The sequence below is a fragment of the Solanum tuberosum genome, unplaced genomic scaffold (genome assembly GCF_000226075.1).
Source record: "Solanum tuberosum cultivar DM 1-3 516 R44 unplaced genomic scaffold, SolTub_3.0 scf00226, whole genome shotgun sequence".
NCBI classification, from domain to species: Eukaryota; Viridiplantae; Streptophyta; class Magnoliopsida; order Solanales; family Solanaceae; genus Solanum; species Solanum tuberosum.
The window spans coordinates 205,844-221,926 of NW_006239155.1; the positions used below are offsets into that span (position 1 = coordinate 205,844).

Consider the following 16,083-nt stretch of genomic DNA (forward strand, 5'->3'; position numbering starts at 1 on the left):
CCTTATTGGGTAAACGATTAACCCGTTAAGAATTATCGCTGTTATATTTTTACCGTAAGTATATTTGTTAAATAAATATTTATGTGCATGAACCCTAAAGATTTATACTTTCATATATTTCTTACTATGGATTTACAATTACATGATTACTAGCTTAAGTAGAGCTTGAAAAAATTATTTGTTTGATTAAAGATCAATATATTGGTGAGTGAAAGTGAAAGAAGAGAGTATGAAATGATATAGAGTCAATACACCATCTATAACCGTCCATTAATTATTAATTCAATATCAAATCAACCGTTAACTTATTGATTGCATTTAAAAGCCAATATCCAATAAGTTAAATCATAAACATAATTATCCGTCCAATTCATCTAACAAGCAACCCTAATATAAACAAATCATTTATAAATCCTTCCAAATATGAAAGTTACACAGTATATATTATTGTTATTATTAAAATTTAATTTTTATATGATAGTTTATTCCAAGCTGAAATGATCTGGTCAAGCACTTAGAATCTTCCAGATTAAGAAAAAACATGAAGAAACCTCAGCGCAGGGTATGCACGTTGCCAACTTGGTATGCAATTTATGGTAAACAAATCTTGATTTTGTGTTATGATCAAATAATTTATTAATTAAAATGAGATACTACTATAAATATTAAAAAACATATCTGGAAAACGATGCCCAACTATTCAAGATAAGTCCCAACACACGAAGACCATGTGGATTCCATATCCATCGTAAAATACTAAAACTTAAATAAAGTAATTTAAAAATAAATAAATTAATATCCATCACAATTACGCATTCAACATGAATCATATGCTCGATTAATTCACACCACATTCCACTTCTGAAAAAGAAACTAATTTACCAATTCAGAAATATAAATAACATATTGGTTGATTGACAATTCACTTTTATTACAATAAGAGCATCAATTTAATATCAAATTTTACACATTAGTTTATATAATGAGATGATTTTTGAGTAAATTTATAAGAATATAACATTTAAGAATGTGACCCAATAATTAATAAAATAAATTTATAATTTATTGCATTTAAGTTTAGGATTTTTCAAAAATAAACTTTCTCCTATTCTTTTGATATAGGTTCAAATTTTAGTAGACCGAGTTAGTACTTCATATCCCCTATAAAAAGCAGGTTCTAAGCGTTACGTTTCAGCATTCTGGTATTCACTGTTACAGCTAATAACACACATACACATACCAACCCACAAATTTTGCTATCCCTTCTCTAAACTTTACGCGTGGATACCCAATTTCTCTCTTATAAATAAACCCCCTCACTGTACAATTCTTCTTTCTCTCTTTTCCATTCTTGCACCTTCTTTTGTTGCCATTCAAGAATTACTGAAAATTTTATCTTTTTTTCTATTGGAGTTTGTGGGGGTTCAAAGATCTTAACTTTAACTATTTGGGTTTCTTGGGATTAAAGATTTGAACTTTTTTTCATTTTATATTTTGGGTAATCTTGGTTTTCTTAAATTGGTTGGTGTGGAAAGAGGGAGAGGGAGATTTGTGGGGTGAAAATATCTGTAAAAGGGAATGAGGATGAGGGGTGAGATAGTGGGGTACAAAGAAGAGGAAGATTACAAGACAGAAGAGGAAGAAGAAGAGAGGGAAATGGTTGGTGGAGGGTTACCAGAGTCTAAGTTTGTTGTGGTGGGTTATGCTCTTACTTCTAAGAAAGTTAAGAGCTTTTTGCAGCCTAAGCTTGAAGGTCTAGCTAGGTAATCTTTGTACTCCTTTTTTACCCTGTAAATTTGTCTTTGTTGCTTTGTGTAAAAGTTCCAGCAAGATCATCACACACTCTATTGGAGCTTGAATGTATTTTTTTGGGGGTGTTTTCTGTTTATCTTGTTTTTTCTCTTTTCTGAATGTTTGTTTCTTGTGTTGATTTCTTGTGAAGTGTACATTAGGATTAGTTCATCGGATTTTGCATATTACATATTTGATGGTGGTGTTGTTGTTGTACACTCTGTCCTGTCCAGCAAACACTTGTTCCCAAATGACTGTTTTTCTGGGAGAAATGACTTTTTTTGTGGTTGAAAGTTGAAAATTTTATTATTTAGATTCATTACTACTTTATGGTTGCTTTTCCTTGAAGTTGTGAGGTCTTTTAATTTGCACAGTTGATAGTTTGGAATAATTATAATTCAGGCAGTATATTCTTTTATTTCATGTGGCCAGCATAATTGGAGAATATTTTGGAGGAATAGTAACCTCTGACAGATATTTTTTGGTGCTGTCATACGTCATTGCTGCAAAAAATTTAGATTCTTGAAAATATCAATTAATTTACTAGTCGCTTTCTTAAAATGACCTGTTTGTAATTTAATCAATGCTGTTGCTAATTTGACATTTGGGAAGTAGTGGGTTAGGAAATAGTCATGGACTCATGGTAGACTTCTAATTTTTACTTTTATTTATTTATTGTTATGATGATATGATATGACCTTAAATAACGAAATGAGGATTCCTATAGCTGATCCCCACTTATTTGGACTGAGGCGTAGTTGTTGTTTTACTGTTTGGGATTAAACTCCATCTACCTCAGCTTAGAGTCTCCCGTAGCTGCCCCACTTAAGCTTCCCCTGCCCGGTCCTGCCTCATCAATTACCATTAGTACATGTGATCTAGTGCAAGTAATTTTATGTACTTTGAATTGTGGTTGCTTTATCATTCGTGCTTTCTGTCTGAAATAGGAAGTTGACCATTGAACTACACTTGTGAATGTCTTGTAGAACCAGAACCGAACATACACTTAAGATTGATGAATGAAGACCCCATCCACGCCATGCCATTACCTTGATTTTGTGTCACTCAATTTTCCATGCAACTTCTTTTACTCAAGCTTTGTCACATAGATTGAGAAAACAATTGCAATTTAGTGGCTAACCTTGCTCATTTATTGTGCAGGAGTAAGGGAATATTATTTGTTGCTATTGATCAGAGCAAATCCCTTTCAGATCAAGGTCCTTTTGACATTGTGCTCCATAAGGTCCATATTTTCTACCTTCTCTAATTCCGTTGTGTATTTCTCCCTCTTAGGGGAATGTATACTTTCTGATCTAATAGTAATCCTTTAATTCGCAAACAGTCTATCTCCCAAGGTAGGGGTGAGGTCAGCATACACTCTACCCTCCCGAGACACCACTTGTGGGATTACACTGTGTTTGTTGTTTGTTTGTAATATTGTTAAAGTCATTATCACCAAATATCTGTTCTGAAACATGTTACTTGTGTGTATATGCTTGCATACCTAATCCTTTATAGCTTGTCCCCGGGAGATGTCATTTTGTAATATGGTGCCCTCCATCTCTACCTGACATTTTTGTGCTCCTTTCTTGCAGTTGTCAGGAACCAAGTGGCGGCGTATTCTTGAGGTTGGTTCATTTGGAAGCTTTCTTTGTGTGTGTATGTGTGTGTTTTACAGAGTCCTGTTGATTACAGCTAACATGCATCGTTCAGACAAATCTGTAATAAGTGTAGGCTACAATATACATAATTACTTGATGTGGATTAGACATGCTTTGGCAGTGATTGGTGAGACAAACTGTCTTTTTGCTTAAACTTGTTCTATCTGACATAACTTGCAGACTGCTAGCTCTTTCCCCTGTCATGAATCATGACTTGGTAATTGTGTTAAAAGCCTTGAGCTTCGTGGGCAGATTAGCTGATTGATTGCAGATAGGATTCCTGGTTTCCATATATGGATCTTATTTTTTCCGCGGCTCATCACAATCCTCATATCAGCTTAAGAGGAGAGCACTAACCGAATCAATGCCCTTTAATCTGTGGTATATTTCCTTTTTAAGTGCCGCTCTAATGCTCCCCAAGTTGCTTGGATTGAGGCGTATTAGTAGTTGGGATTATACTAGTTTTGTCAGAGACTAGTTGTTGGAAAAGGTGAACTCAGTGTGCTCTGTTCGCCTTATTTTTATTCTGCTTTTTAACTGATGTTTGTTTCTCTAGAGCCTATTTTTAGTTTAATCAACTGAGTGTATAGGAAGAACCACCATTATTTTTCTCCTTAGCTCTTTTCGTTGCTCTCTGTGTAGGAATATAGGCTAACGCATCCAGATGTCACAGTTCTTGACCCTCCGGATGCCATACAGCAGGTATACAACCGCCAATACATGCTTGAAGATGTTGCGGACCTGAATTTGTCGGACACCTATGGTAATATTTCCCGTCTGTTCATGGTTATTTGAGAACAATTGATTGCAGTAATTTTGGCCCTGGGAAGCTGTGTGAACTGGGGATTGCCACATTTTCTTTTTGTTCTTGGTTTGAAGAAGTGGGAAGAGGGCCAAATGCTGGGCTGCTGGGTAAGGGGGATTGAGGAGTGGGGTTTACTATATCAGTGAAAAAATGGATTAACTTATTTTTGATTGCCTGACAGGGAAAGTTGGTGTTCCCAGGCAACTGGTTATTGAGAAAGATTCTTCATCTATTCCAGATGCAGTAGGTAAAGCTGATCTGAGACTACCTATTGGTACGTTTTTTCTCTTCTCATTCGTCTTTAATCGAACTGATCCTTGGGCAGTTGCCACTTTAAAACTCAATAAGATCTGTACCTCGCTTGTAGCCATCAAAATTGCAACTGTGTAACTTACTGGGGACAAGCATCTGAATAATTTGATCTTTCAAATTTGAGCAATATGTAAACAAAGTAATCTGTTCATGGAATTCCTGAATTGAGCTTCTTTTATCTTCTCAGTTGCAAAGCCTTTGGCTGCCAAGTCCCATGAGTTGTCTCTAGCCTATGACAAATTCTCTCTTCAGATGCTAGAACCCCCACTTGTGCTACAGGAATTTATCAACCATGGTACATATATAATTTGAAATATTGAACTTGTACCTTCCATTCCATGTGCAGATGTTTATAAGTCGTCTTGTTGATGATTATGTATATTTTTCTTGTAAATGTAGGAGGAATTCTGTTTAAAGTATACATTGTTGGGGAAGCAGTTAAGGTTGTTAGACGATTCAGTTTACCTGATATTAGCAAGCGTGAGCTGGCAAAAAACCCTGGGGTTTTTCGATTCCCAAGAGTTTCTTGTGCTGCTGCATCTGCAGATGAAGCAGATTTAGACCCTTCTGTCGGGGGTGAGCCATCTTTTCCCTCAGTGACGACTTTCTCTTTCTCGATACATCATGGTTGCTTTAGATATGTGAATGCACAAATTTATGGCATACACTAGAAGAATATAGCAGATGAAAAATAAGTGCTTCTTATATTTATTTTCTTATTTCATTTATTGAATTTGTTTCATAGAAACAAATTCTTTATTATTTTTGGACCAAAGATCCGTTTATTGCTCATGAAATTATCAATACATATCCAGGCTAGTAATTAGACCGTTTTAAACAAATGCCAGATAGCCCAAAAAAGGAAATAAAAGGACAACTTGGTTTAAATGGCAATATTGGTCTTTCCCAAACCAAGCTGTCCTTTTATTTCCTTTTTTGGGCTCTCTGGCATTTGTTTAAAACGGGTAATTACTAACCTGGATGTGTATTGATAATTTCATGAGAAATAAACGGGCCTTTGGTCCAAAATTTTTATTTTTATTTTTAAAAAAAAATTGTTTCTATGAACCAGTCAATGATTTTAAAGCTCTTTAGAAGCTAACACTACAGATCACCAAGAGCTAGGAAGAATGGGTCGCTGTCATTACTGGATATGAGATTTTCCTAACAAGGATGTTTATCTTATATGACTTGTCTTAGAGTTGTTTTTTGTCTTGTTGAGATTTCTCTAGGACCATGAGCTTCTAATTCTTTTGAATCATGGGATCACAGGAGTCTGGAATGGGTTCCTTTAACGTTGATCTTTTACCGCCAACAATAAGCTTTACAATTTTTGCAGTCTCTTCCCCAATACTAGAACATTTTTGCTATTATATTCATTCTAACGATCATGCTTTCTTTTCATTTCAATAATTCAAACTTATGCAACTATGTTTCAAATTTGATGTGATGACATTTTCAAGTTGGTACTTTACATTTTCACATTTCATACTATTATTTTAAACACTTGCTTACTGAGAAACTCAAATAAGATGATGCTTTCAAATATTTTACTCCTAAAACCTTGCAATGCAGAATAGGTCTTTGATTATGTGGAACAGAAAGATCATTTTCTGGTTAATAACCTTCCTCCATTTGTTTCCGGAAGTGCTTTAAATGGATCATACTTAGATGATGTTTTATGAGAGGATTACAAGAAATGATTGGTTAGGAAGGGGGCCATCCAGTCGTGATGGTTCTTTGGTGTATGATGCCATTTGAAGTAGTTCACAGATAGGACACTCAATCTGAGGTTTGAAATTTAGAAACTAAAGAGATACAAAAGTGTTTGGAAATCCTTAAAGCTTCTTTGTATGTGGCAAAATGGTACTACCTTGGAACTCTTAGGTGTGTGGGATTTGTTACATACTGTATTTAGTTCATGTTGCTGGATCAGACCAGTGACATCCATCTTACCTAGGTGAATACTATTCTACTCGGGATGACATATTGTGTACTGGTGCATTTAATTATGTATATCTACGTGTAGAGACCTGAAGTAAATCTTGGATGGTTGGTCATGATTTTCTTTAACATCTTATCCTTTGCAGAGCTTCCTCCGCGGCCATTACTTGAGAAGCTTGCTAAGGAACTTCGACGTAGACTGGTATATTGCTTTCTGTTTCTCTTTCCATAAATTATCATGTTCAAGTTGTGGTTCTGCTGATTCATAAGGTAATTTCCTAAAATATTAGTGCAATGTTTGTGCAGGGTCTCCGTCTCTTCAACTTGGATATAATTAGAGAGCTTGGAACCAAAGATCGATATTATGTCATAGATATTAATTACTTTCCTGGTAAGAAATCCTTCTAGTAGAATTACTCACCTTCTGGGATAAAGTAGTTTGATTGTTGTGCACCACTTTTTGAAGAAAGTCATGATTGCAATACTTTTATACTATGCTGCAGGTTATGGGAAAATGCCAGAGTATGAGCACATATTCACTGATTTTCTCCTAAGCCTTGTGAAGCAGAAACAATGAGAAATTGCGAAAATCTGCTCCTCGTTAACTATTACTTTAAATGGAACTACTGGGAAGGAATCCTCCCCATAGCACGAGGATGATAGAATCTTGCAAAGATTTCTGTGGCAGTTTCTATAAGCTGATCGGAGACACTGGTGGTTAAGTGCAGAAGAGCTCTCTCGATAATGGTTGCTACTTTGGAAGCTTGCCCCCCCTTAGTACACAATTCCAATTTACTGAGCTTGGGGTCTCTTTCATTTCCTGTCTTTGGATAATTGATAGATTTAGCGGATTCAAGAAAGCTTGAGCCCTTGGTAAATGTTGGCTGGAGGGTGAACATGCCTGTGTTTGAAGGGCAAATAATTGCTTCTACCTTGTAAATATGCCATTTACAGTAGGAACATAAAATGTACATTGTTGGCTCTTCTAATCTACTGGATAGCTTGTTTTTTCGTGTTTTGTTGATCGGAATGTTTCTGAATGACTTTGGTTTTTGCAACCATGTTGAAAGGATTCCGACTCAAAAAAGTGTTTTCAACAGGGGAAAAGTTGCATACGTTGAATTTTAATATTGTCATGTTTAGAACCTAGTCAAGATGATCACATTCACACCATAGTGTAATTGAATGAGTATATGCCTTAATGCATACTCATTGCTGGATCAACCATAGGATGCCCAGCACACAGTGGTTAAAGAAGTGTATTTGATATTGCTACGGGTTTCTTCTTCATTGTTTTTAGTACGAGACTGCTTAGCCCCTCTCCCCTTCCTCCATTGCTAGGAACCTTGTCCGATCACATTTGATTCTTCATTATATTTGCTTTACATATTTAATATTACTTGAATCAAGAGTCTATCGGAAACAAATTCTATGAACCCGATCTCAAGCTCGACTGCTTTGGGATTTGGTTGATACGTAAGAATATTGTTTTATTATCTGTGTCGTGTTATCACAAGCTACGACAATTTCTTGAAGACGTTATCTAGTGGCAATTTAACATTACTACTATTAAATAATCACACTTACATATTACTCAGTTACACTGACCAGATTAAAAACTTAACGTAAAACATTTCTAATCACTTAACAGAGCATCATTCAATTCAAAATTGCGCCAAGACTGTAATTGAACAAGTTGCAAATTTGAACGGGACGAAAATTCCCCAAAGTATCAAACGGAAAACACCATTATACAAAGCCGAAATGACAAATTATAAAATTACAGAAAAATTACTCAGATTTGGCGTCGGACTCTGAAGCTCCGGCGGCAGCGGGTTGACCTGATTCATCACTGGCAAATGACCACTCCGATGGTAAGGGAGGCAACGGAGCATAAACAGCTGGTCCACGTCGAATATCCCAAGCTTGAGTCTTCCGTGGACGTGTCTTCTTATGGTGAGCTGTGGCCTTCTTCTGTGGCCTAGATGAGCACTCAATTACCAATCCCCCAACACTTGTCGGTGCCGCCGCCAACCTGGTGGCTCCGCCGGTGAATCCGGTGGTTGAAACAGTTGATGAACGCGGCAACACCACCATCTGTAACCCGAATATGGCCGAGGCTGACATTTTTTTTGTTCTCTACAAAGCTTTTCCTTCTTCTGGCTGTGTTTAATGGAACCTTTGAAGTGGATTGCCTTCGTTATCTTCTGGTGATTTCAGTTTATGCTAATGTTACGGCGTCGTTTGGGATTTGGGCCGAATAGCCTTTTGGGTTATTTGAGTGTTGGATGTAATAGAACAACATTTGGTCTGGCCCAAATAAATCTGAGGGATCATAGCTCGGATCATTTGCACTTTTGCTTCTCTTTAGTTTTGGTCTTTAATTTATGTGCCTTGTAACAAATAATTTTATCATAGTTTACATTTTTGTATAATAATATTTTCCAATTTATGTTCATATATTACTTCAGTTTCTAAAGAATTTATGCCCCAGTAGGCATAAGTTCAATCATTGAAAGACAAAAATTAAAAATCAACTCTTGTAAGGAAAAAAACGTGTAATTTTATAAGAAATAGCTCCTAATGATCATTTTTTGGCCCAACTTTAAGAAATAACCCCTATTCTAAAGTTCTTAAGTAAAATATGAGGACTTGACTATTTGTGAATTTTCACAAGGTGAGTCGTTAGTTCAAGCTTACATGTGTGTGTGTATTTTTTTAACTAAAGATCTTTAAATTATTTAGATAAATTCAAGGTACTATTTATATAAAATATGTATTGATTTGTAGTCTTGTGGTTCAGACTTCAAACCCTCCAACATCTTTTATAGTCTGCACCTTGAGGTGAATTTGACTTAAATAATATATTTTTAAAAATAAAATATTTATAGCATTAAGTCTGAAAACTATAGCCTAATTCCTTCGGTATCCGTATTGATCTGAATATTTCACCGGATCACTCAATCGACAGATGAACAGTATATAACGTGAGTTGATAACTTGCACTTCCTAGGAATTCCCCGTCGAAGACCCAAAGGTCATTGTGACTGAAGAATAGTTTATGAAATTATATTGAGAACATAAATTAGGTGAATAAATTCAGAAAAGACTCTAGAAAAACGAGAATAGTCAAAAGTATACGGCCTAATTGAATTAAAATGAGTAATAATCTTATAAAGATCCTGGGACACAATTCCTCAAGTTGTGTGTGCATGTTTGGTAATGTTTTCAACTAGTCATAATTACCATAACTATTTTAATCTTTCTCTCATATTATATGAATTAATATAAAAGTTGTTGTATAATATATGCACTATAGTAGTTGTATGTTGGACATAACTATAAGAAGTAAATGTTGACTATTAGTAGGTGACATGTTTGAGGGAAATAACTTTACTTCGAAAAGGTTAAATTGTTCCTTCAATTGGTGTCAAATAGTTTAATTTTCCTGCCTTTGTCGGTGATATTGAAGTAAAATTTCACTTTTAGATTTTCATTACTACAATAACACTTTTTGCTATTAGTTGCTAATTTAGACAGAGCTTGGGTTCACATGTATCTCTACTCTCCTTGCTAATATATATAAATCTCTTACTCCCATTCCAGAAGGATCAATAGTAATTTTTATCCATCAAACGTGACTCAATCACTAACCGCTCACTCAACCTATATCAGTTGATGATAAAGATGCTCAACCAATTATATATTACAAGACTATCAAACACGACCACCAAAAAGTTGATGAAAAAGATAGTTCAGAACAAGTAGGTCATACAAAACACACCTGAGTGTGATTCTTACACATAAAAGAACAAACATATACATCTCATTGCATCTACTGTTAGCCTTGTGAGTTATTATATGCCAGTCTATCCCATTTGTAGTCCGTGACCTTTATTGTTCCCCCACTTATATGGATCATCAAGATTAATGGGTTGACCAACTTCTTGCTTAACACTAATCTACACTAATCAGCCCAAAACATCCTATAGCCCAGTAAAAATGAGTTGGTTACATCTAGCTGCATTTTGGCAATTAGTGCTTTGTTTTATTGGAAAAAAAGTAAAGTTGCATTAATTTCTTATTTTTATAATTGTGGTGTCCGATTCAGCAACAAGTACCAAATAACTCTGTCTGTCAAGGCAAGGATAGATGAGAGAAAATAGCATAATAATTTTGTTTAGATTGAAATTTGAATCTATGATCTCATAAATTTCAACTCAATTCATCGAATACTAGGCTATACCTTTGAATGTTATGCTTAAGTTAACTTTGTCTTCCAATTAAATTTGATGCTCTTATTAGTTATTAATGTGAGTATCTCAAGATTTACTCAACTTTGGCAAATTTTAACCAGTTCACTAACAATAAAGGAATATAATAACATGTTTGACTAACTTCTAAATTTAATTTATTTTGAAAATTTAAAAAATATATTTTTGATGAGAATTAATTTATGTTTGACTAATAAATTTTAAAAATACTTTTTAAGTAATAATTATTATTTGATTAAACTTTTTAAAAATGCTTAGTGTATTTTTTAAAATATCTCCAACAATCACTTATTTTCTTTCAAAAAACTTAGTCAAAACTACGACCTTTCAAAAAATTTGATCAAAGAGACTATAAAACTAAACTCAAACGAAGAGCAAACTTATTCTATTTCAAATTTTAAAAATACTTTTTAATTAATAATTATTATTTGATTAAACTTTTTAAAAATGCTTAGTGTATTTTTAAAATATCTCCAACAATCACTTATTTTCTTTCAAAACTTAGTCAAACTACGACCTTTCAAAAATTTGATCAAGGAGACTATAAAACTAAACTCAAACAAAGAGCAAACTTATTCTATTTCAAATTTTAAAAATACTTTTTAAGTAATAATTATTATTTGATTAAACTTTTTAAAAATGCTTAGTGTATTTTTTAAAATATCTCCAACAATCACTTATTTCTTTCAAAAACTTAGTCAAACTACGACCTTTCAAAAATTTGATCAAAGAGACTATAAAACTAAACTCAAACAAAGAGCAAACTTATTCTATTTCAAATTTTAAAAATACTTTTTAATTAATAATTATTATTTGATTAAACTTTTTAAAAATGCTTAGTATATTTTTTCTAAAGTGTTTTTTTAAAATATCTCCAACAATCACTTATTTTCTTTCAAAAAACTTAGTCAAAACTACGACCTTTCAAAAAATTTGATCAAAGAGACTATAAAACTAAACTCAAACGAAGAGCAAACTTATTCTATTTCTATTTAAGAGACAAATTTTACTGTTTCCCTTATTTTCTCGTGTCATTTTTCAAATTCAGAATCAGATGTTTGAAAATAATTGAAATCGGTGAATTAGGAAGTTAGATTGATTTAACTATGGCAAGATTACAGCCTACGATTATATTTTTTCTTGATTAAACAATACGTAGGCAAGTATTAACAATAACACAACAAACGACAAAAATAGCAATTAACAACTATAGAGTAACATAAAAAAAATCACAAACCTTTTATATTAACATCATTAAATATTTATTGACAGCAGCAGCTAGCTAAGCTGGTGATCAATTACAATATTTTCTTGACGATTTCATAAACAATTATTTCCTCTTCTATTTGACCCCTCAAACATGATTAGCTACTAACATACTTAATTGGATACCACTAATCCTTCTTGCTGACTTTTCTCCTTAAATTAATCAAATCCGCCAAGCTTAATTTTTTTTTTTTTAATTTAAGTCATTTCTAGAAAAGTTTTATAATGATAACTATACATACAACTATAATATTGCTTCATGCCGACGTTATTTTAATCAAAAAGACGACATCCACGTTTCAAAGATACTCATAACTCATAACAATAATAACAAATTCGGTATAATTCCAAGATGTGATATTTATATAAATAACAATATATTTAATGTAACTTTATAAGTGAAAGACTGAAAAAGCTATACATTAGAAATTCATAAGACGATTTTGCCAAAAAAAGACATTACTCTTATCTCGAAAAAATAAAGTAATTATTTTTGATAGACTATCTACTCAAAAAAACAATAACAATAATAAGAAATCATTTAGTAGCTAGATGAAATTTGAGTTATCCACTTATTATTTTTTGCATTATTATTATTTACATAATATAATGTATATAAATTTAAACTCAAAAATCTATAATTAAAAATAAAGAATTACTTATCGCTCCGCGCACCTCTCTCGGGCAACGACCCGTTAAAGTTGCTGTTATAATAATAAGATAAAAAAGAGACTCATGTATTGCATTTTTTCCTCAGTCTCAATTTGTTAGGAGATCTCATGTGGGACCCGGTAGACAACAACCCAAGGGTATAAAAGTCATTTTAAGAGTAGGCATAAGGGTAATTTGGTAATTGGAATACTCCTACTGGCATAAAAGCCATTCCAGGTTGTACACAGCTGTAATCCAACCACACGAACAGAGTTTCTATTTAGCAGCTAAAATAACCCACTCCTCTCCGTACAATGAATATTTGTAAACAAATAATTAAATAATTTTATATTCCATTTAACAAAGTTTCTTTTTTATTTATTTTATTTTATGATTTTACATTACCGAAAAAGGACCTTATTAGAGTCGTCTTCTTCCTACAGATGAACACAGTATTTTCGAGTGGAGCCAATTCTATACACAAATCCCTATGGACTCTATTTAAACTTCTTCTCAACAACGGCGCACACTAGTGTTTTTCTTTATCCTACGCTTCGCTTATTAGTTCTTCAATTTTGCCTTTAGCTTTACAGAACTTGGCGAAACTGAGTGTGGGCACAAACCAGAATGGATCCGTGTCCTTTCGTGAGGCTCAGTGTGTGTAATTTAGCGTTAAAAATTCCGGTAGCTTCGAAGCCGGCTCGTTCCGTCGTGCATCCGTCGTCGTCTCCGTGTTTTTGTAAAATCAAGTTGAAGAATTTTCCTCTCCAGACAGCGGTTGTACCGTGCATTTTGCCTGAGAGTCAGTTTCCTGACAGTCAAGTACAAAGTCATGCGGCGAGTTTTCACCTTAACAAGTCTGATCTCGAAAAGCTGGTTGCAAAGTCTCTTTTCGGCGGCGGGAAGTTGTACCTTCAAATCTCAATTTACACCGGCAGGCGAGGGTCGACATGTGGTGTGAACTCCGGGAGGTTGCTAGGGAAGGTTGACGTACCGTTGGATCTGGCGGGAACGGAATCTAGGTCAGTATTGTTTTACAATGGCTGGATTGTGATAGGAAAGGAAGCGAAGAACTCGAGTGCTCAGTTTCATCTGAGTGTTAAGGCGGAACCCGACCCGAGATTCGTGTTTCAGTTCGACGGAGAACCGGAATGCAGTCCTCAAGTATTTCAAATTCAAGGAAACATTCGTCAACCTGTTTTCACATGCAAATTCAGTTTCCGTACCCCCGGCGACCGTAATCAGAGGTCCAGGTTGGTTCCGATACTTTTTTTTTCAACTTTAGTTCTGATACCGACAGGCTTGACTTGCACAATTAGAGCTCACACTACATTTGCCGCATAAACGATTCGAATTTTCCAGTATTCAATTGCAAAAGATGTTCAAATTGTACGGGATAGTTAATTTTACGATTCCTAATTAAAGCTTATAAAGTAGCTTCCAATGTCAGTAATTAGAAGTCATTTCTTCATGTAGTTGGAAAAAATCTTCAACAAACACATAGTTCATGTTTAAAGCAAAGATACTCCACTTTTTCTCCCTTTTCCATTACGCCTCGGAACACTTTTTACTCACGAGTTTTCAATTTCTTTTAACGAATTCGGAACTGCATTTTTGCAGGTCTTTGCCATTGGAGCATAGTAGTTCACGAGGATGGTTAAGTTCGTTCGGAAGCGAAAGGGAGCGACCAGGGAAGGAGCGAAAGGGATGGTCAATTACAGTCCACGATCTCTCCGGTTCACCAGTCGCCGCTGCGTCAATGGTTACACCTTTCGTAGCCTCGCCCGGTTCAGACCGGGTAAGCCGGTCCAACCCCGGCTCATGGCTAATTCTCCGGCCAGGTGACGGAACGTGGAAACCATGGGGTAGACTCGAGGCGTGGCGCGAACGTGGTTCAGCAGACGGGCTTGGCTACCGGTTTGAGCTAATCCCAGACTCAGCCGCAACTGGAATAGTGTTAGCCGAATCGACATTAAGCTGTAGCAAAGGTGGAAAATTCGTGATAGACCTTGGAACGAGCGTGTCAACGAATGGGAAGTCGACACCTGTGAACTCGACGTCACCGGCGTGTAGCCCTAGAGGAAGCGGTGACTTTGGGTACGGATTATGGCCTTATTGTATGTATCGAGGTTTTGTGATGTCGGCTAACGTGGAAGGTGAAGGTGGAAGTAAGTGCAGTAAACCTACAGTGGAAGTTAGCGTACAACACGTGAACTGCACGGAAGACGCAGCGGCATTCGTGGCTTTGTCAGCTGCCATTGATCTCAGCATTGATGCTTGCAGGCTTTTCTCTCAAAAGCTTAGGAAAGAATTGTGCCCTTCTCAGGATTTACTCTCCTGAGATTCTTTTAACTGTTTTTTTCATTCCTTTTTTTTTACTTGTGAGTGTTAAATGGTGGCGATGAGTTTTAGATATCGTCGGTCACTAGTTGATTGTTAGTATTACTAACGAACATTATTAGACTGTTTTCTTCAATATGTACAGAGATTGTGGGGGATTTGACTGACAGAGCACTTTTTTTTTGCCATAAATTGGTGTGTTGCTCATTGTAAACTTTCTTCACTGTTGCAAGTTGTCAATGTCAAATATTGCTTTCGAGTTTAGCATACTTGTTGGTTGTTGGTATTTCTCAATACTGCAAGTAGTAAATTTTAGTTGTTACAAACTGATGGAGATACTGTTGAAATCTTGTATTTACCTAAATGAGATGATTAAGGATTAGTATTTGATTATGATGTGTAGCGGATATGAGGGGAACGTGCGTGCACGCAAGCGTTGAAACTGGAGTTAGGTACGTAAAATATTAATTAGAAAGTAGTTTGATACGATTATTAATGTGCTAAATGTGGGAGATAGCTGTAATGCTGTTTTAATATGGGAAAATTTGTGGTTTGGTGACAATAGTAGGGATTTGCCAGCTATGCTACTGACTTGGAAGGAAAATAAAGTATGTGATATATTTGAACATAGCTTTTAAGAAGCTAGGGTGGGAATATTGGATTTGAGACGAATCCTTTTGTTTTTAAAAAATGACCTTGAGGGTGGGCTGGGGTTGGGGGGAGGGGGCACCTATTTAGCTATAGAGTGGTGTTGGTGTATAATATGTATATATATATCTGGTGCAACAGTAGCAGAAAGGCCAATTTGTGTGGGTGAGTGAGGTGGTGGGGGACCAATATTGTAGTGTTAGTGGGGGAATTGGAAATTAAAACTAACAGCCTGGCTTATCAGTCAATGTATCAAATTGAACGTCGAAGCAAAACTAGGTCGGCCCATTTACTACCAAATTGCCTAGCCACTCATGCCCAACACTATTACAAGTCATTCATTTGATAGACCATATAAGAATAATATTAAATAAAGTGTATTAATAATATT

At 35.1% G+C, this 16,083-nt stretch overlaps 3 protein-coding genes across 4 annotated transcripts; 2 read left to right on the forward strand and 1 right to left on the reverse strand.

Annotated features, from left to right (window-relative positions):
• The first annotated feature begins 1,194 nt into the window (after positions 1-1,194).
• On the forward strand, positions 1,195-7,525 carry LOC102598871 (inositol-tetrakisphosphate 1-kinase 3). Of its 2 annotated transcripts, none has more exons than XM_006356742.2 (10): positions 1,195-1,763; positions 2,953-3,034; positions 3,387-3,419; positions 4,095-4,215; positions 4,439-4,531; positions 4,757-4,864; positions 4,969-5,145; positions 6,660-6,715; positions 6,820-6,904; positions 7,017-7,525. In XM_006356742.2, the coding sequence occupies exons 1-10, from the start codon at positions 1,579-1,581 to the stop codon at positions 7,088-7,090; spliced, it is 1,014 nt and encodes a 337-aa protein (XP_006356804.1). In that variant the 5' UTR covers positions 1,195-1,578; the 3' UTR covers positions 7,091-7,525. The 2 variants fall into 2 exon arrangements, with proteins under 2 accessions (XP_006356804.1, XP_015168599.1); XM_015313113.1 differs by lacking the exon at positions 1,195-1,763 and adding an exon at positions 3,633-3,942 and having other exon boundaries at positions 2,977-3,034.
• A 600-nt stretch (positions 7,526-8,125) lies between these two features.
• Positions 8,126-8,707, reverse strand: LOC102599194 (50S ribosomal protein 6, chloroplastic). Its single transcript, XM_006356743.2, has one exon. The coding sequence runs from the start codon at positions 8,638-8,640 to the stop codon at positions 8,305-8,307; it is 336 nt and encodes a 111-aa protein (XP_006356805.1). The 5' UTR covers positions 8,641-8,707; the 3' UTR covers positions 8,126-8,304.
• A 4,375-nt stretch (positions 8,708-13,082) lies between these two features.
• LOC102599523 (uncharacterized) lies at positions 13,083-15,313 on the forward strand. Its single transcript, XM_006356744.2, has 2 exons — positions 13,083-13,957; positions 14,325-15,313. The coding sequence occupies exons 1-2, from the start codon at positions 13,332-13,334 to the stop codon at positions 15,043-15,045; spliced, it is 1,347 nt and encodes a 448-aa protein (XP_006356806.1). The 5' UTR covers positions 13,083-13,331; the 3' UTR covers positions 15,046-15,313.
• Positions 15,314-16,083: the final 770 nt, after the last annotated feature.

Excerpts from the sequence above, each read along its gene's own strand:
- LOC102598871 (XM_006356742.2), top strand. The coding sequence starts at position 1,579 with ATGAGGATGAGGGGTGAGATAGTGGGGTACAAAGAAGAGGAAGATTAC. Across the intron at positions 3,035-3,386 it reads TTGACATTGTGCTCCATAAG|TTGTCAGGAACCAAGTGGCG; the intron begins GTCCATATTTTC and ends CCTTTCTTGCAG. Across the intron at positions 5,146-6,659 it reads TTTAGACCCTTCTGTCGGGG|AGCTTCCTCCGCGGCCATTA; the intron begins GTGAGCCATCTT and ends TATCCTTTGCAG.
- LOC102599194 (XM_006356743.2), bottom strand. The coding sequence starts at position 8,640 with ATGTCAGCCTCGGCCATATTCGGGTTACAGATGGTGGTGTTGCCGCGT.
- LOC102599523 (XM_006356744.2), top strand. The coding sequence starts at position 13,332 with ATGGATCCGTGTCCTTTCGTGAGGCTCAGTGTGTGTAATTTAGCGTTA. Across the intron at positions 13,958-14,324 it reads GACCGTAATCAGAGGTCCAG|GTCTTTGCCATTGGAGCATA; the intron begins GTTGGTTCCGAT and ends GCATTTTTGCAG.